At 39.6% G+C, this 23718-nt stretch overlaps 1 protein-coding gene across 1 annotated transcript in view; it reads right to left on the minus strand.

Moving 5' to 3' along the window:
• Window positions 1-23718, minus strand: part of LOC127644779 (disks large-associated protein 1-like) — a 182859-nt gene that overhangs the window by 38241 nt on the left and 120900 nt on the right. The window contains exons 3-6 of the mRNA XM_052128158.1: window positions 18184-19245; window positions 12358-12569; window positions 3706-3883; window positions 2763-3003 (exon numbers count right to left, since the gene is read on the minus strand). Coding sequence (XP_051984118.1) covers window positions 2763-3003; window positions 3706-3883; window positions 12358-12569; window positions 18184-19176 — 1624 coding nt within the window. The 5' untranslated portion in view covers window positions 19177-19245. The remainder of the gene's footprint in view (window positions 1-2762; window positions 3004-3705; window positions 3884-12357; window positions 12570-18183; window positions 19246-23718) is intronic.

Genomic DNA, 23718 nt, shown 5'->3' on the forward strand with positions numbered 1-23718 from the left:
TTAATATTTTAATGGTTAAGGTTGAAAGACTTGAGTCATTAGTGAAATATTCATGAGTCCTCTTTGTTAAGTCTAAAGTCATTTTGGTTCGAGTTTGAAGTTTATTAAATGCAAATCAAGTGCAACTCAAGTCAGAGTATCTAACTCAAGTCCCCATCTCTGATGTGTATATCTGCTAAAAGTTAGTTTTTGTCAACTTTTAAGAGTGCACTCGCATATAGACTGCTATAAAGTTGATAGACAATTTTGATTTCATGAGGTCTTTAAGTTGCAAAATAACACAACAGCCTACTATATGAGCATGCACACACAACGATTTATTCTTCCTCTATACATCAAATTAAAACACTGAAATACACTCAATCATTTTGTTTCCCCATTATAGCTGTTATCTCCTCATGGTGCTAATAAAAAGCAAATCAGGCACACCCTGTCTGGGCTTCTGAGGATAATCATGTTGTGACCCACCGCAGAGCAACAAATTAATATTGATTCTTTTACTGGCAGACTCCTTGATACAGGAGAGTGTAGTTTTACATACTGGTAGAGGGAGCTGCTGATATAATGCACATGTACATGTCCTGTACATATATTTGATGGATGGATGGACAGAAATAAAAACATGGCTAAAATATTTCAAGATACAAGATGGAGCCGTGGATGGCTGCTTCGGTGTTTTTTTTTTTTTTACTTTTGTTTCTTTGTCATGTTTTTTGTCACTCTTTCCTGATCAGTTTCACCGGGGGTGAACTGCTGAATATTCGGCAGAGCATAGCAGATAATTTTTTTTTCGGTGTTTGATTATTCAAATGTTTTATTAGACACCTTAGTTGGAGGTGCAGAGGTGTTCCACAAGTGCTACAAGAGACGCGAGTGAGGGAAGTGTGCTGGCACGCTTGTGAAGCTTTGTCTGTGTGGCTTTAGGACTCTGCTGCTGAGTATTCATCTGGCGAATATCCTCTCCCTCACCAACAAAACAGATGAATTGCTTCTGCTCACTCAAATCAAACAAATAACTTTTCTAACTCCACCGCTCTGTGTTTCATGGATACTTGGCTGAATGAAGCCATCCCGGACAGCACACTACATCTGCCGGGCTTCTGGCTGTTCAGAGCGGATCAAGTTGTGGAATCATCAGGGAAAATGAGAGGTGGTGGAACTTTTACATAAACGAATGTTGGTGTACAGATGTAACAGCATTGAAGAAGATGTGCTGTCCTAATTTAGAAGTTTAGCCTTTATACTTGCCACGCGAGTTTTCCTTGTTTATTCTGGTGTGTATTTACATCCAGCCACAAGCATGCGTGAACGCAGCGCTGCAACAGCTGGCTAATCATATCACCGAAACGGAGCAACAACACCCGGACACTCTTACCATTATTCTGGGAGATTTTAATAAATATAACCTCACCCATGAACTGCTAAAATACAAACAACACATCACATGCTCCAATCTATCTACGGCAGGATATGATGGTTCCGAGTACAACTTCTTCAGAGCGTCAGATGGGGCCTACGCCAAATAGAGACATTACTTTTTGTTTTATATTCATCAAATAAATGTCATCTTAAATTTCACTCAAGTCTGCAAGTCTTCCTGATAGAAATAAATATACTGCTACACCACTGTAAAAGATGCATATCTCTCTGTCCTACGTGCAGCTTTAGGACTCTCTGATCCCTGTCTGGTTCACCTTCTCCCGACCTACATGCATAAACTAAAATCAGCTAAGCCTGTAGAAAGGACTGTAAAAGAGATGGACTATTGAAGTAGAGCTGGAACTACAAGCCTGCTTTGACTGCACTGATTGGAGTGTTTTTGAAGATGCAGCCACAGACTTGGACAAGCTCACAGATACTGTGACATCATATCAATTTCTGTGAGAATATGTGCATACCTACTAGGACATTTTTATCATTCAATAATGATAAATCATGTTTTACAGGAAAACTCAGACAGCTTCGTCATGCCAAAGAGGGGGATACAGAACTGAACTGGGGATAACATATTGTACAACCAGTCCAGAAACACAATGACTAAGGAAATCAGAGCGGCCAAAAGAATCTGAAAAAAACAGTTTTCTCCTGTGTATATGCTGACTCAGTTCTACTCAGCTGTCATTGAGTCTGCCCAAATCAGACAGAAGTAAACTACAATGGACAGTCAGGACTGCTGAGAGATTATTGGTGCCCCTCTGCCCACCCTCCAAGAACTGTACGTCTCCCAAATAAGGAAATGTGCAGGTAGAAACACTCTGGACCCCACACACCCTGGTCATTCCCTTTTTGAACTGTTGCTCTCTTGCCGACACTACAGAGCACTCCAGCAAGACAACCAGGCACAAGAACAGTTTTTACTCTCAGGCCATTTACCACATGAACAATTAAACTGCCTTCCGGACTTCCATAGTGCAATAATGTATAAATATATCTTGTACATGTGTATATTCACTCATATTTCATTAAATAACTGTACATACCCCTACCTTGCACACATATTACCACTTGCACATGTACATATGCTATTCTATGTTTAGTGTCCTATTTATTTGTGTATTTATACTTTTATCTTGTTTTATATTATGTATCTCACTGTAATGTTCTGTGTGCACTTGCTTGTTTCTTCTATCACCAAAACAATTCCTTGAGTACATGAGAACACTTTGCAATAAAGCTCATTCTGACTGTTGGTGGAAATGTACTGAATTTGTAAAAGTAACTGCTTTATTGTAAGACTGTGTGTGACTGTGTTGCAGGCTGACCTGTGCTGCTCTGTATGGTTCTGACAGTAGTGGTGGTCCGTGGGGGGGAGGCTGGAAGCAGAGACCCATCTTCCTCATCTTCCGAGCAACCCTGGTCAATGGCACGCACGTAACTGTGACTCCTCATACGGAAGCAGCCGGGCATGGGCAGGTCTAGGGCATCCACTGCCTGTGACTCCATTTCACTGAACATGCTCTCACACATTGCCTCGATCTGCCCGTTAACCTCCACCTCACTCACCTGCAACAGAGTCCAGCCATAGGGCAGGTGGAGGAGAAAAGAGGAAGGTAGGATAGAAATAAAGAACAGATTAGAATAGTCAGGAGAATAGGATAGGGCAGCAGGGAGTTGGGAAAGTGAATGGGTTTAATTTGTCCATGAGCTTTCACTGAAATAGACCCACTTACCACAGGCTCATATACAGTATGTGTGCAGAACCAAAGAAGAGGGTGGAAAGAGAGTCAGAGATTGCAGAGAGGTCATTAGGTGCAGTAAAGAACACAGTGTAGTGACAAGAGGAGGAACAGTGAAAAATAAATATTGTGGGGCTAGAAAGAAAGATTTGTGCAGACCCTGTCCCAAATTGCACACTTGATGTTTCTTGCCCGTGATCTTGCATACTTGAGATGGGCGTTGCATGCCTTTGAATTCTACGAGAGTGTACTGCTCTACAAAGGCAAAATGTGTTTTCTGATTTTAATGTGGACTTTGTAGTTACTACAATTTTCACATATTTTTTTTTTGCCTTTGCAGGGCAGTGTAGGCTGTCACATTTAAAAAAAAAAAATATTCTGAATGGTGCTCTTTATTGCCCCCTTTGAAGCTGCAATGTGCCATTGGTGCACTGTTTTGCTAAGCCTGTACTGATGTGAAACTACCTGACTTATTTCACCAAAGTGAGGACTCTGAGGAGGACCAGAAGGGCTTAAGGGTGCCACAAACCTGGCTGATGGTGCTCATAGCCCTCATGTAGCTCTCGTTGCGCGAGCGGTATTGGGGAGAGGCAAGCAGAGCTTTGGGGTCCAGGGTGTCCAGGCTCCTATTGATGGAAACTTCACTCACCGCTCGTAAGTAGCTGTGACTCCGGATCTGCAGCTTTGGAGAGTGTTCTGTGGAGATCCTGTGGACAGAGTAGAACACGCCAGATATTTATTTATTTTTAAAGGGAAGGAGTTTGGTGGAACAGGGGGCCAACCTTTGAGCCAACGACCCTATGGATTTGCTAGCCGAATGTAGGCTTCCTTCCTGTGTTGACATATTTCTTATTGAATAAAGAAGTTTTGGCAGGACACTTACCCTGGGAACTTTCATCTCGACCAAAAGAGCAATTTGTGAAAACTAATTATAAAAAATGCACACCTGATGAATGAAGCAGTGATTGTGTAAAATAAATAGATAATTCTACACAAAAGTATTGAAAAGCAATACGTAATTGTGTAAGTAATTATTTTAAACGTGTATAAACATTACCAGCGAGGCAATTAACAAATGTGTATAAAGTTATGCACAAATATAATGAAGTTACACTGATGAGCAGGACAATACAGTCATATTTCAGAACCTCGCAACAGACAGCAACTCAACAAGGACTTAAAGCACTTTAATGTTAAGTGCATTTTTGGGAAATGCAGTTTACCACACAGAATCGGACTTAGCCGTGGCCCAGTCACTGTAGGATTCTTCTATTACCCCCATATCGAGCATGGCCTTTAAATCTTCTCGAAACACTTTTCTTTGTGCTTGGGTAATTGGTAGGGATGACAGCGCACCACTACCACTGGGGTTGTTTCTATATGGCGAGAACAGGTCTTAGAATTCTGAGCCTGAGCTCCTCCTCCTGTACCACCATCACCAAAGCCATGGGGACCACCTCTCTCCACATTTTTAAGAGGTGCTAAATTTCCCCCATCCATTTGTTTAACCTCATAATCGACTTCCCCGACTCGCTGTGTGATCTCAATGGGCCCTTGCCACTTTGCAAGTAATTTAGAGCTTGATGAGGGTAGTAATACAAGGACTTTATCTCCCTGTGTAAATTCCCATAGCCGAGCTCCCCTGTTATACAGCCGGGTCTGATATCCTTGAGCCTGTAGCAAATTCTCCTGTGATAGTTGCCCTAATGTGTGGAGTTTTGCTCTTAGGTCAAGAACGTATTGAATTTCGTTTAACCGTTTGAAGGTCCCTCTCAGTTTTCCCTCACAACATCTATGACTCCACAAGCCTTACGCCCATACAATAATTCAAATGGGGAGAACCCGTAGAGGCTTGTGGGACCTCTCGAACTGTGAGTAACAGGTGTTCAAGCCACTTATCCCAATTCCAAGCACGAATCATGTTTTTCAAGGTTTTATTAAACAGTTCGACGAAGCCATCCGTTTTGGGTGATACACGCTTGTACGAATCGATATAATACCCAATCATTCGTACAGCTTGCATAGTGTACATTACATAAAATTAGTGCCTTGATCAGTTAGGATTTCTTTCGGAATCCCCACTCGGGAGATAATTCTGAAGAGTGCCTCCACAACACTGTGAGCTGAGATGTTATGCAAAGGCACTACTTCCGGATATCGCGTTGCGTAGTCCACCAGAACCAAAACAAAGTGATGCCCGCATGCAGTCCGCTCTAATGGCCTGACGAGGTCCGTACCAATTCTTTCTAAGGAGACCTCGATCAAAGGAAGCGGGCGCAAAGGCACTCTAGTGGTGTCCAGGCAGATTCACCAGCTGACATTAACGGCATGCCGCTCACATCTGCTAACATTCCCGCGAATGCCCGGCTAATAGAAATAGGCCATTAGACAGTTCAGTGACTTTTCCTGCCCTAAGTGACACACCATCGGATTACAATGAGCCATCTGGAATAACATTTCCCGATGGTTCTTCGGTATCAATAACTGTGTTTTATGTTCCTTTGTCTGAGCATCCTGCATCACTCTATACAACCGGTCATTTATAATAGAATAGTACTGATAGGAAAGTGCAATGTCTGGCTGAAGCCGGTGACCAACAATCACTATCACTTAGTCAAAGGCGTGACTCGCCTCGCATCTGCTCCAGAGGGAAGTCCACGGTAGGGAATCCTCTAAGGGCTGGGAAAGTCGAGACTTCCCTCTCCCTGGACCCACTCCAACGTCCCTCTCGGAAGTCGAGCGATAAAAAACTCCAGTACAGCTCCGACGTCACGTTGCTCAGCCAGCAACCACATCCAGCAGGCGTCCCAGGGCTGTTGGGCAAAGGCAAATGGGAAGCCATGCTCGCCAAAGGTCATCGAGCAAAAGCGTTTGTGCTGCTGCTCCACTGTCCGGAGTTCATGGGGAAAATGAAAAGGGAAATTCAAAGGGAGACACATACCTTCATCCTACAGCATTCCATGACATGCCAAATGTTTTTGGCAACAATCCAATTATGGGAGATAATACACATATAAATGACAGAAGACACACAAATTGCACATGGGGATTTTTCATTAGTGTGAGGTATATTGAGACCCACAAACAATTTAATCCAATCAAGTGTGTAGTATGTTAAGAGATGTGCTACATTTTTGAAGTCACAAATGATTTAATCAATTAGATGCCACACAAAGCTTTCTCACATCAAAGTCACATCAGGGTATGTGCGGGAGACCACTCCATTTGTCTGGTGTATAAGAACCTACATTATGTATGTGGCTCTTTAAATAGAGAAAGCAATGTCTCTATCAGGCCACTCAGGCATAGAGCAGGTGGAGCCAATGCAGCATACAGTGCTAGAGCGAAACAGCTAAACACACTTAAGGCCGCCCATGCTGCCAGCTCACACGTGCACAACACTCGCCCTCACACTTTGCTGACAGGCAGACTCCCTTGCATCCGCTGCAGCAGCATCATCAGCAGTACAGGCATTAGTGGAAGCTCCAGCACTGGCAAAGATCTCTCATCCTGTATCTACATGGATTCACGCATCCATAAGATGTGAAAATCCTTGTGGAGCAATCCAGTCCAAATAGCCCCAGGGCACCTCCCTCACCTATTGCAAAACAGAATGGCTAAACTTCACAAAAAGCTCTCAGGGGTGCAGGAGAGGGGCTGCATCATCCCACAGTGAAGCTGGCTTGGGGAGCTGTTTATGCATGATGACATTATTGCAGAATAAGCCGATAAAGTTCTGCATTACTGTCATGGATGTCTCGATGGATCGGTTGCTCAGTTGGTTGTTAATTTAGTCAGCCATTCACAATGCAGTGCTGTGCTTCACATCGTTTTTACTGCAGTGACCGCACCCCAAGGCATATAAGACTAGGATTGTATCTGATGAATAATGCACATAATGTGATGTATTTGGTTGATATTTTTGTTGTACAAAAAGCAGTAGCTCGACTCCAACTTATTGTAAATTACAGGCTCTAGAAATAGACATCATAGAAGTACATATTTAATTTCCCATAAATAGGAGTTAAAGGTCAAAGCACCATTCCCTGATACATAATCATGGAGTTAGTTGCTTTACAGGAATGTTGTGTTGGTACGCTAAAGCAAATAAAAATCCCTTGCACATGCAGATGTAATGCTGGCTTTTAAAGCTTTTCTTTGTCAATAAACAGATAAAATGATCAAAATGCTGGATTGAAGAAATTCCACAAGATGAAATATTTATGAGAATTCATAATGCCAGAACAGAATTACAAATTCACAAATCTGCAAATCCTCCAATCCTTGTCTGGGTATTCCAGTGTGCTTAGTCACTTTGGTTGAGCTTGAGCAGATATGAATCTCAATATGAACAAAATACAGTATATTACACTGTCTGACAAGTAATACACAAGACTGAAAATACTTTTTATCTAAGTATTTTTTAATAGGATTCATTCATTTACTCACCCTCATTTTGTTCCAATCCTCTCCGATTTAATTTCTTTCGTTGAACACAAAAGATGATTTTATGCAGAATAAAGCCTCATTCAAAATTAAATGTTATTGTATGGAGAAAACAATTGAATGAAAATGAACAGTGACTGAGGCTAAAATTCTGCTTAAAATCTCATTTTGTGATGCATGCAAGAAAGTCACACAGGTTTGGAATAAAATGCGAGTGAGTAAATGATGACAGCATTTTCAGTTGTGGGTGAACTCTCACTTTAATTATGTAAAGTATCACTACAAAGGTAAAACAGGCTCCATTTGAAATTACATATCAGAATCAAGATATCAGAAATAAGAATAAATTGAATAATGAGAAGAACATACAATTGATTTAATGACCTCAGCCCTTCTACAAAACATTTGACCAAGCCTCTTTAGACTTATAACAGCATAAATCTGTTACTATGGCAACCCCACAATGACTTACCTAAATGTTGACCAACCCCCACTCATACACCCAGTACTCACATGCATCTTTGTGTTGGACTCTTAAAAATCAGAATGATGCACTCATAATGTATATTATTAAACCTGCTAAATATACAGTATCTGTGGAGAATATGTAAAATATATTAATCCTATCTCACTGTAAGTAATGAGTTAGAGGTATTGGTGCTTACAACCCCAAAGTTAACTAATGTGGATGTATGTTTTTGATAGAAGTGATGCACTTTTAAGAAAGTCTAATTAAGAGTTATTACTTGTACCCATTCCATGGCAATGTTGTGGGTATGTTGTGCTTACCGGTACTTAATTAAAACGGTACTGACCGGCAAGAATAATGGTGGTATGTTGCCTTGGATACACTGGCTGATATCTCTGCTGAGGTACACTTGTTTGTGTGATTGCTTAATCTCCCTATTGTTATGAGCATTATGTTGTGTATTGAAAGCCAGTCTCTTGCATATGATGCCGGTTTGCTTGTGTCCTCATAAAGATACTTAACAAGCTTAACCAGCAAGACTCTCTTGCTAAACCAGCTTCACCATAAACACTGTGCTGGTTGACTAGCATCAGCACCAAACAAGCCTGGACCAGTTTGGAAATTTACAGCAGGACTCACACTCCTAAATGTTTTTGTTGATCCTGCATGGGCACATCCATGCAGCGCTAGATGCCTCAAATCACAAGTCAGGTTGGTAATTAGCATAGCGCTGAACCTTGACTAATTAACAACTCATTACTCAGCAATAATATGAAGGTCTAGTGACCTAAATGAACAGGAGTCAGGTGCCTATGGGGAAACAGGACATGGAGGTAGAACAGTCTGACCGAAAGAATCTGAGCTCAGAGCTGAACCAAAATAAAGGGAGAACACAATTCGGGAAGGGCGGTGTCACGAATGATGGTGAAGGTAGACACGGGGACGAGGATCTAAACACAGCAGGGTTTATTGAAAACAAATGGCAAACAAAAGAACACCAACAAAAGAAACATCCACGATGGGAAAAGGTAAACAAAACACGAAAGGTAAACAAAGGGTTAACATAACACGGAAGGCATACACGGGGATAACTATGGTGAACACGATGATGGAAGCATGGGAAACAGGCATCTACTTACAACAAAGACCGACGGGGGAAAGGAGAAACAGACACGGTTAAATACACAAACACAATGAAGACTAAACGAGACACAGGTGAGAACTATGAAGAGTGCAGGCAGTGAGAGAGGCCAGGAATTGTGGGAATTGTAGTTTTGACAAGGACAGTGAAACACGGGGCGAACAACAAGGAAAACACGACATGGAGCGCGAACGGTGACGGGTGAAGTGGAAAACACGGAGCAGACAAGGAAACATGACATAAACGTGATAGTGCGACAGAGAACACAGGTCAGACAACAGGTAATCGTGACAGGCGGAAGGGCGTAAGCATGCAGTTTGTTGATTAAATTATAAGGAATGTAAGGTGATGGAAACATCCTTCTTGAATTTTAGATTACTCTTGATATATGTAAAATCCAATGTGATCTTCAAATGCTTTTATATAATTTATGCACGGGTAAAATAATTCTTTGAGTCTCCTCTGCAAGTAATTTATGTTTTTATCAAATGTTTTTGACAAAGCTACTTCACACTCCAAATATTAACTGTACTTAAATATATATATATATATATATATATATAAACAATATAAATATTGCAAAAGGGAATTTGATTGGACTCATTTGCAGCAAAGCAAATTGTGTTTATAGCCTAAACATACAATCACAATGGACAAAATGTGGAACTTTGAGAATTGTGAACAATAAAAGACAACATCTGGATGGAACTGTTTTGCAATGTGTTAAAAAAAAAAAGGAGTAATTATTTTGTATAAGCGGTACAGGCAACTGACAAATGACAAAAGCTGAATTATTTGGCATGTCTTATAATAAAATAAATAAATCTGAAGTAACCGAGACCACAACAATAGATGCAAGTGCCATCCAAATGAATATCTTGACTCAATAGACAGACTAGAGCTACAAAGCAGATAACATAAATGGTTAATAAACTGTTCACTCTCAAAAAAGCTACATGGTAATATACAGTATATCTGCAAGCTTAGCAGTTCCAGGGGTAGATGCACATCATTGCATTGAAGGTGTATTGAATGAGCTCTGGTATGCTTTGAAATGAGTATTGATTGGTGGATTAAGTAGAGCTGGAGGACTATTACGTGGCTAAAGCACAGGGAAATGCCAAGCTTTGGATAGCAGGGCAGAGGAACACGTTCAGAGCTGTTGCCAACTGCTTTTTTCGTAATTTTACTGCACTGAAGTTAAAGGGATGGTTCATCCAAAAATGAAAATTATGTCATCATTTACTCACTCTCATGTCACTCCTAATCTATATGACTTAATTTCTTCTGTGGAACAGAAAAGAAGATATTTTTAAGAATTTTCAATGGTTTTTGTCCATGCAATGAAAGTAAATGGAGACCAAAACAACAATGAACCCCATTAACTTTCATTGTATGGACAAAAAACACTGAGCCAGTTTTCAAAAAATGTTCTTATGTATTCCACAAAAAAAATAAATTATTACAGGAAGCAATTTTTAAAAGTTAATAACATTTTGATTATCGATTTATTTTTTACACTAACGTGTCGATTTGCATCTGAAGACATTCGTTGAGCGACTAGAGTCACATGGATTACTTTTATGGTGCCTTAATGTGACTTTTGGAACTTCAAAGTACTGTGTATCTCACGGGCAGAAGAAAATATTAATTTCCATGCTTAAGGAACTTAATAAAAAAAGAAACACCAGTTTAAATGGATTAATGGAAAGGAGGAGGCGAGAACCGGCTTGACACCATAAATAATAGTTTAATATAAAACTGAAACAAAAAAACAAACACACAAAGGTGTCGGACAGCTGTCCACAAATCTCTCTCTGTCTCTGTCCCACTGCAGTCTCCAGTCGGCCTGTATCCCTCTCTGAGGGTAGGTAAACACCTCATCTTTACTATCGTTGAAATTCTTTCTGCATTTCAGGAATTTTTACCTTAATAAATACTTTATTGATTCATTCATATCCAAGATATAAAAGTTCATGATAAAACGTGCACTATTTTGAGCTGGAAATTTGTAAGAATCCTCCACACAAAGGACTGTATATCAACTGTGAAAGGGACAGACCAGTTGCCCGTGTGACTCTGAAAAGCCACTTCTGATTGGCTCAGGACACCTTTGGGGTGCGGCCGATTTCAGTTCAAAAATGTCCTGCCAAGAAAGAAGTTTTCGGTGGTCTCCTCTTCTTCTTCGGCTCACTTGCACTTCACTTCCTCTGCAGCTCCTCGTCCTCCGTGCTCTTGCCATGGCATGCCATGTAGAGTCCAAGGAAACTCGGGACCCAAAGTCCCGAGGAAGCCTCTTACTTTCTGCTCTACGGGTCACACAAATGTAACAGAAGTCGCAAGTCTTCATTGCTGAAGGCCTCGCTTCAAAGCCCACCTCACTTTCCTCAAGACAACAACTATCCACGATCATGACAAGAGTCCAAATCATTGAATGAGCAATCTTTCTTCAAACCCCAAAGAACCAAGCAACACAAAGAAACGCAATGACTCGTAAGTACAGCTCCAGACTTTTGCTGAAAGTGTTGGTGTATTATTTAAATACTTTCTGTAATCCGATTGCAAATCGATTCAGACTCAAATAAGTATAAACGGTTCTTAAGGCATTGTCAACAGACTCCATAAAGTTCATTTTCTCTGTATTGATCATTTCTTTCACATTACTCACCCACCTATTTCATGTTTGTATGTGATAAATTAGTTTTTATGTTTAGAATGGCAATAAAGTTTGTATTCAAAGATAATTTGACTGTGGTATATTTTGATTAATAATTTCTCAAACACTCCACCCATCCTTCATTGGTCACCAAAGAGACAGTCCAACCCCAAAATCACTATTGGTCTAGCCAATGTTGCTGCGTCGGGCTAGTTGAGATCCTCAAACAAATAAAGCAATGTTTTGAATGTTCCACAGAGCCAGTGTTTACACTTTTCCGAAAATGTACCTATAATGGCTTACTTATAGACAGTTGGCATTGAATTTTAAGCTAGGGTAGGAAAAATACTTAAACATCTAAAGAAATTACACACTTAACCTTTAAGTCAGCACTAAACTTTCACACTCCAAATATTAGCACATACAAATACTATGGAACTAGTGATATAGCAAATATTAGAACTCTTACTTTAAAGTGGCCATCTCTGTAAGCGATGGCTGGGTGGCTTTGAGGTAGCTAGCCCGTCGCGCCTGCATCTTGGGCGAGGGTTTAGGGCTCCCATCTGAGTCTTCACTGTCATCATCTGCCATGGCTTTCACATAGCTGCCACTGCGCATGCGTCTGCATGGAATATCTTCATCCTTGCCTAGTGGAAAGCCTCCCCACTCGTCTTGAGGGACCTGTAAGTTAAGAGGTGACACTGTGTCATGCACCACTGACAAAAGGTGCATGTCACCATCTGAACTGCCTCCAGTGTGCTTGGCACTACAAACCACCCAGACACAAACACAAACATACACACAATCACTTCCTCTCTTTGAGCCGACAGTGATAATTCATGAGGCTGCCGGTGAGAGCTTGCTTGATTACACTAACAACGCCTCCCTGGGTAGTGAAGCATCTGTCTCAGTGTAGCTCTCCCAGGGCAAACTCTCCTGAACAGGACTCTCTAAATGTATGAGAAGTTGGACAGAAGTTTTAAGAGAGAGGATCAACTCAGATTTGCAAGAGGTAAAGGCTTTCTTTCAACTGCTTGTTTTTCTGAAAATGAAGGTCAAAATGAAATACTAACAATCTAATTGTAATAAAGCCTTGACAAAACGTATTAAGACTCTACAAGATTAAAGCATGCTTCCTATAATAAAATATAAAACAAGCATTTTATTAAAGAATTATATGCAAAAATCTAATGATATCTGCTCATTAAGAGTCCAAATTTAAGATGAGAGTGCAAATTACTGCTACATTAATTAGCTCACTCTGAAGTGCCGTTCAAAGTAACAGCAATCTGCATTTAAAAAGCAACCTGAAGTTATTAATTTCCAAACGGAGTTGGCAATTTAATCAGTGACATTAGCTACAGTGACCATTGTCGCAATGAAAACACTGAGGTGTGTCTCCTGTGAGATATTGTAGTTGAGTGCTGGCAAGACGAGAGAGACCTTCTGTGAACAAAATATGAAGTTTTGTTTTACTGTGAGTGATTGCACTGTTCTAAACGATTTGTCTCTGCCTACATACTACAATATAAAAGAAGAATGACCCATGGGAAACTATTTCAGAAGATATCGCATTCTTAGTGGACTCTGGGTTTCATGCATTTATTTGTTCATCATGTAATATGCACTGCTGTATATAAATTATTGCACTGTTGCAAATTTAAAAATATTGCTGTGTTCCATTCAAGTAGGATGTGTGAAATTCCTACTTAATATCTCAGATCTCCGACCATGAAGACATTCCATTGCAAGATGCTCAGAAGATCTCCCTGGGTGCCAACAAGTTTGTATTATGTTACGCACCTGCACCTCAGAGAAATCAGAGTTTTAATATTTCCACATGAGTTTCCCAGTTGGAATTCCGTCATCATGTGGCATTCCATTGAACTTTTCCTACTAGGATTTTGGAAAATCTGACTTTCCAAAAATTAAAGCTGATTCCTTGTCAAATTAAAATGACATCTAAATTTTACATACAATGCATGTCGACAGCCATATCACACTGCAGCTTTTCACCTGGTTACCCACTGAAGCCAAGAAGGGTTGAGCCTAGTCAGTACCTGGATGGGAGACATCCTGTGGAAAACTTAGGTTGCAGCTGGAAGAGGTGTTAGTGATGCCAGCAGGGGGTGCTCACCCTGCATCTATGTGGGTCCTAACGCCCTAATACATTGATGGGGCCACTATACTTTAAAAAGGCACCATCCTTCAGATAAGACATTACACCAAGGCTCTGCTTCTCTGTGGTCATTAAAAAGCCAAATGGGGGGAATTTGTCCAGGACACTGGGGTTACACCCCTATTCTTTAAAAGAAGTGGCCAAATTCCCCCCTTTTTCTGCTGGTGTGTGGAGAGCGTACTGGTGCACTATGCTGTACACTGGTGGTGGTCAAGGAGAGTCAACTGCTCACTATGTAATGCGCTTTGAGTGTAGTGTCAGAAAAGCACTATATAAGTGTAACACTCAGTGTAATTTGTGATCAGATTTTTTTAAAGCTATGGCCAGTTAGGCAGCTCAACTGGGCACCCAGCGATAAGAACACCTAACGGTGACCAACAACACAGTGACCTGGCAACCTCCATCGATAAATTTGCTGTCAGTGAGAACTGGGCTTAAGACCATTCAAAAATCATAATAATAGAGTTGGCTGCAGTGTAAAGAGCTTGTTATGCTGCATATATCACTGGAAAGAGCTTCTCTACTGGCATAAACAGAAAAATCCCATTTTAAAGAATTTCACTGTGATTAAATGAATCACTGCAGAGCTTGTGTTACTGGGGAAACGGCTAGCCTTGACGTCAGGAAGTGTATAAAAGGCACTCAGAGGAGGTAGAATGACTCCAGTAACACCGGTTCTGTCCCACACACATGCTCACAGACCTGACAAATACAAAAAATTCCTTCAAACACACCACCAACACCCATACACGCCTTTAGTCAAGTTGAGTTTGATGAGCAGAAAATGATGACAAATCCTCTGTTGAACAGATAAGGGTACAGGGCTTAGAGTCTTCACAACACACCCCAGATTGTAGGAATGAAAAAGCCTTCCTTTCATAAACAGAATTCCAGTTGACTGTATGGTCTTTAGCTTATTCCAGCCCAACTTTCCTCTAGTTGTCGAGCAATATGCATTTTCATTGGGAAATGCTGATACTGATATTTATAGAGCAGGGTATAGCATGTCTGAAATATTGCCAAAATACAAAATAATAAAAATTTTATGATGGCAAATTAAAAATAGCTGAAATAAGACTTATTTTTCATAAGTTTTCTCAAAACGGACAAAATAAATGACAAACAAATTTGACAAAAACAGAAATGTATAATTTTCTACTGACAAGGCTGTTGGTAGAGTTTGGACATGAAGGAGTGCTAACATTTTTGTTAACTGACCAAGCAGACATGGTTATCGGCCGATAATCACAAAATAAGGGTTGATTAATTGGCCTGGCTGATATACTGTATCGGTCTACCACTGATTTTCTCATCTGTTTATGTTTAGCTTGTAAACATTTAGAATGTTAATGCCTTTAAATCAAGTATGTAAGCAATAACTAAAGATTGGTGGAGATCAAAAAGAATTGGTCATTGAAAAACCCTTATTGATAGATTACTGTTCAGAAAAAGAGATGTGGGTCATGTCCCTTTTATTTTAGTTATGGCCCTACTTCAATTTACTTCATTATAGGTAACCCTAAGAGCTTAAAGTGCCAGTGTGTGCCTGTGCGCACACGCGCACAGGCACACACACACACACGCGCACGCACACACACACACACACACACAAAAAAAAACACAAACACACACACACTCTCAAAAAACACAAAATCTAAATTACTATATAAAGCAGTTCCATAATTATTCCAGTCTTATAGGGGTCCCCAACCCTTGAGGTTTTGATTGGGAGGTGTTGCGCTTAGCTCAATTTAGAGGCACAGTCGGTGTTCAGGTTGATACAACTGGTAATGTATAACAACAGAACAAGCATGCCTTAAAAATTACAACAAAATTCATTAAAAAAGATTCTTCATACATGACAAAAGACATCTTCTCTGATCAACTTTTTTAAATTATTATTTCTTAAATTAACCTTTCAGGCAGCACCAAACTACATCAGTCCTGACAGATCTACTTAAGCCACTAATAAACTAATATTACATTGATTGATGGATATAGAGGCTGCTAACAGGTTTAAAAACAAATTAAACAACAAATAAACATGCAAATACAGGATACATGACATGAGTTGTGACAATTAGTTGTGTTGAGTGATAGAGATGGTTTGAGCAATCATGAGCGTTTTAGCTTTACTCTCTTTAACATGAGATTTCTCAGTGTCAATCAAGGTGCCCTCAATATCTCATCATCAGTCACTCATCAAAAATGTAATCAGATTAATGTTGGTCACAATACCACTAATAATAAATATAACTGTTTAACCTTCAATAATGGCACAGCGTCTTCATGCATTTGCTTAATAATTAGTGATTTGTGTTACAGCAAAGCTCAAAGACAGTAAACAGACCATAGATATTAATGATTTCTCACTGGAGCAGTTTTAGAGCTTGTTATGAATATATTTGTCTTAATTTTGAATGTATCTCTGCGGTGTGTGATGCTTTCATGGTATTTACTGGTTGTCAGTATGTCTCAATGGCATTTCAATATTGACAACAGAACTATTATAACTGTTTCATTATTGTTGAACTTGGGCCTGTTCAACTGTAACTGTTTACGTCACTTACAGTGCATCCGGAAAGTATTCACAGCGCTTCACTTTTTTCACATTTTTTTATGTTACAGCCTTATTCCAAAATGGATTAAATTCATTATTTTACTCAAAAGTCTACAAACAATACCAAGACATGCTGCCTTAAATTGGAGCTGAGATTTTAATCTTGAAATATCCGCTTGTCTTGGTGTTAAATGAAGGCATTGCATGACAAAACTATTCTTTTTTTCACTGTGCGGAGTGAAGAAAGTGTTTCACTTTGAAGAGTTTGATGCTGCAGAATTGATGACTTGAGTGACAGTCTGTGTCAGCACCACGCAGTTGTGTGAACTTCCGTTCTCTTAAAAGTCCCATTCAATAATCTCTCAATAAATTACACAGTAACAAAAATTAAACTCATTAATGTAATGACGGTAACAAAATATTTATTTACTTCCATTGTAAAGAAGTAAAACAAAAAAAAAACGAATTAGAGATTTACTTGAGAGAGAGTAAAAAGTACCCACTTTTAAACCTACTTTACAAGTCTTTTTGTTTCAAAAAGTTACTCAAGTAAATGTAACTGAATAAATGTAGCACATTACTACCCACCTCTGCTTGCAAATACGAGTAAAACGCTTGCACCATAGAGCCATGATTATTGTAAATAATTAACTAAATTTTCCATATCCTAACTGTTTAAATTAAATAGTATTTTTCATTATTATCTTTACTAAAATACAAATACATTTTAAGATCTTAATCATAAGCAGGGGATCTTAAGATCTTCAACAATTTACTCATTTAACACATGTATTGTATAATTTTGGAGATTCAAAAAGTTGGCTTCCATTCACATTTATGGACATACAGAGCTGAATTTTTTTTCTAAAAATCTTAATTTGTACAGATACACATCTGGGATGGCATTATGCGTAAATTATGATGAGTAAATTATGACAGAATGTTTATTTTTGTGTGAACTAATACTTTAAGTCTTGTTTTCAGAGAAATCCAACACAAACCTTTGAAGCTTACTTAAAAAAAAAATGCTGCCAATGGCTAAGGGAAAACAAGTTTTCTTTTCTTACTCCATTGGAATTTGTATTTCTTTTTTTTGGTGCGTGTTTTAAGCATAAATTTGAATAAAGTTTGTTAGAATGATCTGAAAGCGAGATGTAATATCTTATTAAATGATGTTTAGATTTACTGGAAACAAACAAACAAAAAAAAACTGATTAAGTAAATAATTTGTTTGCATTGTCCTCATTCTACCACACAGACATGCAGACACATACAAATAAAATAAGCACTTTAAGGAAATCATTGGTATAACAAAGTGAATTTCAAATTTACAGAGAAATAATACCAGCCAGAGATCAAATGGATCCAAACAGATGCTTGTCAGCTAAACAGAAAGTAAGGCAGCTAGTGGTTTGCACTTACTTCTCGGCAGAACTCAAATCAAAACTGGAGGCTTTCTCCAGTAGTGGAGGAGGAAGAGGAGGGGTGGTAGAAAGGTGGAGGTGGGTTAGGTGAGCATGTGGGTGTAGGGGAGAATTGAAACGCTTTTTGCATACCTGCAAGAATTGGCATGAGCGGTCCTGCTGACAAGCCTCTGCTTTCACTAGAGCCTTATCTACATTTACCGAGGCCTTCTGGTAGACTTGACGTGCTCTGCTCACCGTGAGAGAGGACGACCACAAGCTCTTCTTCACGAGCTGTGTAGCATCCACACTCAGCGGTATGCTTGTGCAGGTAGAGCACTTTCCTAAATCATTGTTGCTGCGGGAGTTTTTTAGCGCCTGGTCATTGATGGTGTTGTATGCCTCCAGGAAGTACTGGGACTGGGACTTTTCCGGGTGCCGGCCCATGGTCATGACGCCTGGTAGTCCGTGTTGAAACAGGCAGGCCTCACGTTCCAAGTCATCAGAGCTCCAGTATCCAGATGGTGGCGTCCTGTTCTTGGGCTCTGCCGACTTGCAGCGTTCTCTGCTCTTGCTACGCTTCCGGTGCCGAATAGCGGGAGGGTCTCCATCGGGACTGGCTTTGCCTCCATTTATGCTGCCCTTGCCATGGGCATGAGCATGTTGTGGGCCCTCTAGAGAGTGGGACTTGGTGAAGAGCTTCTGGACAGAGTGCACCAGATGCCGAATTCGGCCAGGGCTGTCGCTCCGTTGTTCCAACGCTGCGGCGGCACGCTTGTACTGTAATGTGTGGTAACCGTCCCGAGGCCCTGGGAGTTGGCGGTCAAACTGATCCAATATGGAAACGGGAAGTCGCGGGCCCTTGTTGGCTGGAACCCCTCCCCCAGTGTAGGGAACCACAGCAGTCTCATCCTTCGAATCATGCTGAGAACTGTAGTGTCTACGAGGGAAGGTCCCATAAGGCACAACACAGTCAGACTGGTAGGGGCTCCTCTGGGAGTAGTAGGAGTGGTCGGCTGGGAGGGAGTTCTCAATTTGGCTGATGAGGTAGGGCTTGTGGTCCATGTGGTGACCCATGGAGTCCAAGGAGGGGTCACAGGTCACCATGTGGTGGTGGCTGCGGCTGCCGGATAAGCCTTTCATCATAGAGATGGAATCATCCAGCGAGAGTCGGAGGCATCCACACACAGTATGGTTCCAAACTGACCAGACAGTCTGTAGGAAATAATGAAAAAAGACGTCAGTGTTTATGTTTTCAATTACTCGTGCTTTTTGTTTAGTATCAGCAATATATGCTTGAATCAAAGATTTGTTTCTGTAACAAAGGCCATTTTGGACATTGTATGTCCTAACATTCACACACAAACGTTTTGTCAGGTAACCAAAAAAATGTACTTCATATGCTAACATTCAAACTTACTGATTTAATTAAATTAGAAAATAGCATTTATAAGGCTGACTTTAAGGGTCAGATCAGTCACCATTCAAATTTGATTGTACGGCAAAAAGATTACATGAAAATGAAAGAAGACCTTGAATAACATACTACCCATAATCCCATGTTTATCTATTTCTTTATTTTTTATTTATTTTATTTTCTCGCCAATTTAGAATGCCCAATTCCCAATGCACTCTAGGTCCTTGTGGTGACGTAGTGACACACTTCAATCCAGGTGGCGGGGGATGAATCTCAGTTGCCTCTGCATCTGAGAGAGTCAATCCATGCATCTTATCACATGGTTTGTTGAGTGCGTTACCGGAGACATAGCGGTTGTGGAGGCTTTACACTATTCTTAGCGGCATCCACACACAACTCACCACGTGCCCCACCGAGAATGAGAACCACATTATAGCGACCATGAGGAGGTTACCCCAACGTGACTCTACCCACCCTAGAAACTAGGCCAATTTGGTTGCTTAGGAAGCCTGGCTGGAGTCACTCAGCACACCCTGGATTCGAACTTGCGATTCCTGGTGTGATAGTCAGCGTCTTTGCTCGCTGAGCTACCCCCATTCGCAATGGGTTCCCTCAAGGATGTCCTATGGGTTTTTATAATGGCAGTTTTGGATTTATGACATTACTTGAAGATACATGGACGTTTTGGTCTACAACATAAATTATACACTTTCATACCTCAAATGAGAATTTTGAGCCGCTTTGTTTAATTTTATTTATTTATTTATTTTTATGTATGATGATTTAATGTGGCCTCAAAATTCCCAATTGAGGTATGACTCTGTAATTTGTGCTAATTCTCTTCCTGGTTTTTGGACTACAACCTTAACAGCTCAATAGTCAAGCAGTCAGTTTACCTATTGTGGGTAAAAATTTGCTGGATAAACCCTTTTAGAACTTTCAGTCTTAGGCATCAGGCTACAATTGTGGCTACATGGACTGAATCACTGGTGTGACCAAATTCATCATCCCAATTTTTGGTGGTCTATTTGTAAGGCACACAGCCCGATCTGGGTGATTACAGATGGTGAGCATATCCTCATTCTGCCACACTAATTGCATGACGTCTGATATTAAGAAGAACATTTGTTTCAAGAGGGAGGGAGAGAGAGTAGAGAGAGTCAGAGAAAGTCAACCCTCTTATTAGAGATGTTATTATTGGGCCTTGTGACAATCTAATGGGAGGGGGCTGTTGCAGCTTAGAGCACAAAGCCACAGCTCTTAAAAACCTACATGCCACACAAGCATACCACATACAAAACAAATAGGAAGAGAAGAGCTCATTTGCAACAAATCTTTGGACAGCCAAACGCAATGCCTTTCAGCACTGTGCTTCATTGTGAATGCCTTTTGCAGGCATGCCAGCATCATCTATCCTGCATTGGCAGTTTAGAGATTCCACCAGCAGGTGGTAATAAAGTTCATGTCCAAACTCAGAAAATATAGTGAAACATCAAATTATGCCCCTGATGATCAGAGTTATAGCTGTTTTATGAAATGTATGCGATTTGTGTTATGCGATGTGTTCTAGAGGTCATGGTTTATTTTTTAATGATTATTTTCATTATGTTTATATTTACAATTGGATTTATGATATATTTCTAGATACCTTTTTCCACCTGTTGTCGTTAAGTGATTTTTATGTCACTGCAGCTGACAGGTGGAAGAAGTCATTTTTATTTGGAGAGGTGATTATATTCGATTTTTTGACCACTTTTTTTTATTATTATTGTATTTTAGTTTTGTTTGAAATATAATTAGAATTTAGAAATGTTTTTGGTTAAAGTTTTTCATGTTGCAATAAATGATCACAATTTTTAAAGCAAAATCATCTGGTAGAAGTGACATGCATGCAAAAATCCACAGCCTAACCTGGAAGGAGAATACAATATGTTAATACTAGCCATGATTTGTGGGTCACTTGATCAATATGATTAATAATACTTACATTCTCTATAATTTAACAGAGCCAACATCCAAATCCTGACGAGAATCAAATTTTGCATACATATAAAAGGAGTGTGTCAATAGAAATACGCCTTACATTCAACAAGGATAGAGTTAATGCACAAAAGATCATAAGTCCATAATTCTATAATTCAATACCCGGAGAAGAAACAAATTGCACTTGACCCAGCCCATTAGTGTTTTGCATTGCGCCATGCTTAGTGCTAGCACACTTAAAATAGGGCCTACAATGTTTATTCCCATTGACACAAAGCATCAGAATTCCAAATCAATACAATACAGGCATAAAATTTCAGGTAGCTTCCAATCCAACACTTTATTTTACGAAAGGCAACATCAGTGAACAAATCTGGTTAATCATCCTATATTTACCTCTAGGTTGCACTATTCCCTCGTGTTGTTCCAAACCCATATGTTCTTCTTTCTTCCGTTGAATTCAAAAGTTATTTTTGTGTCAAATGAATGACACTGGTACAGTCGAGCCAAAAGAAAAAGAAAAAATGTCCGGTGTATGTGTACAAAATTAGTTCTAAGCGTGCAAGGCATATTCACTTCATCATACGTTAAAGTGCAGAAATGCTGCAGCCTCTAGTTAGATTTAGAATGAAAATCGAGGTTAGGTTTAGGGTTGGGTTTCATGTAAGGGTATAGACTTTGTTTATGTTTGGTTTTTGGATTAGATTTAGGAATTTATTGATTTGGAATAGTTTTCCTTGGTTGGTTAATTGTTCTATATGGAAATAAATGTTAGGCTATATGTTTTTACAAGCCAACCTGTACGATTTCTTACGGTTTTATTACGATCTGGCAACCATGTACAAAATTAGTTAAGCATGAGATCGGGGTGGGTGAAATGTTGTTTCTGGAGAGTACCAAGAAATGGCACCTTGTTGATTCATAGGAGTTACTACTGCAGATGTAATGTTTGGTAAAAACACAGTAGATCAATGTATGTGTGTTTATCTCTTGATGAGCCTTGATGAGTCAACCATAATAGCTTATTGTCAGTAACAGATTTCACCACACTTTTACTTTATACCAACACTGACTAATAAAGTGAGCTAAAGAAAGTAAGCCAATTATCTGTGCTATAAACATTCAAGAATTATAGGAAAGTACTTTGTAAACCATCCCATTATGCAAGCATTCATTCTACACTACATATAAAAACACATTAATGCCAGGCACATCTTGATAAAGCAATTCCCTCGGTCGTCTCTGGAGAGATGCCAAATGAGAAAAACTTAACTCCCCCAGCAGTTTGCATTCTGAAATTACATTCCGTTTGCAAGGGAAATAGGTCAGTGTTACAGGTGGTGTGGATTTGCCTTGATATGATTCCCTTTAAAAGCTTTCTAGGGGAGGCTAACACCTGCCACCCACCTTTCCTAATGCTGGTGAATCCTCTACTACAGTAGAGGATTTCATTTCATGAAATTGTGAAATAACTTCAGAGTTCCTTCATTGTTGTTATTCCCAGCGCATTCACACAGTAGATACAGCTTGTAAAAATGTCATGCAATGTAAAAAAAAAATTATAATAATAATTGCAAGAAAATATGTATGACAGAGATTCAGTAAAATTATCTTGAGACAAGATTGGATATTTACAGTTAGGTGAAACTCTTTGCAATATTGTTTGTCACAGTAGTGAGTTGATACACAGATGCTATGAATCAAAATTTTGTTTATCTATTTTAGCTTTTCAGGTCATTGACATTTATTGATAAATAAGAAAATGTATAGCTCATAAAGTTCTCAATTGAAAGTATTTGCATACAAATACTTAAAGGTTATTGTAGCACTTGTAACATTGAATGCCCATACTACTAGAACACATTTTCCCCATTCTGATGGTTGATGTGAATGTTATCTGAAGCTCTAGACCCATATCTGCATGATTTTATGCACTGCTGCCAGATGATGGGCTGATTACATAATCGCATGAATAAGTAGGTGTACAGGTGTACCTAATAAAGTGCTCAGTGAGTGTATACTGGAAAGGTAGAGCAATGCTTATATCACATTCAAATATCATGTTTTTCCAAAACAGTCCATGAAACCACCAATTCTACATTCAATTAGGTTAATCTATTTAGAGCCTCTCACAAAACTGTCATGGTGGGTGGAGCCTTTTGGGGTGAATCTCACAAAAACTGTCAAGAATTTGTCAGGATCATATTTCATCAAAAAAAATTCAATGAAATTGTTTTTAGAAAATGAAGCCTATTTTTTAGGACTTTTGATATTTTTTTACTATTAAA

The sequence above is a fragment of the Xyrauchen texanus genome, chromosome 6 (genome assembly GCF_025860055.1).
Source record: "Xyrauchen texanus isolate HMW12.3.18 chromosome 6, RBS_HiC_50CHRs, whole genome shotgun sequence".
NCBI lineage: Eukaryota > Metazoa > Chordata > Actinopteri > Cypriniformes > Catostomidae > Xyrauchen > Xyrauchen texanus.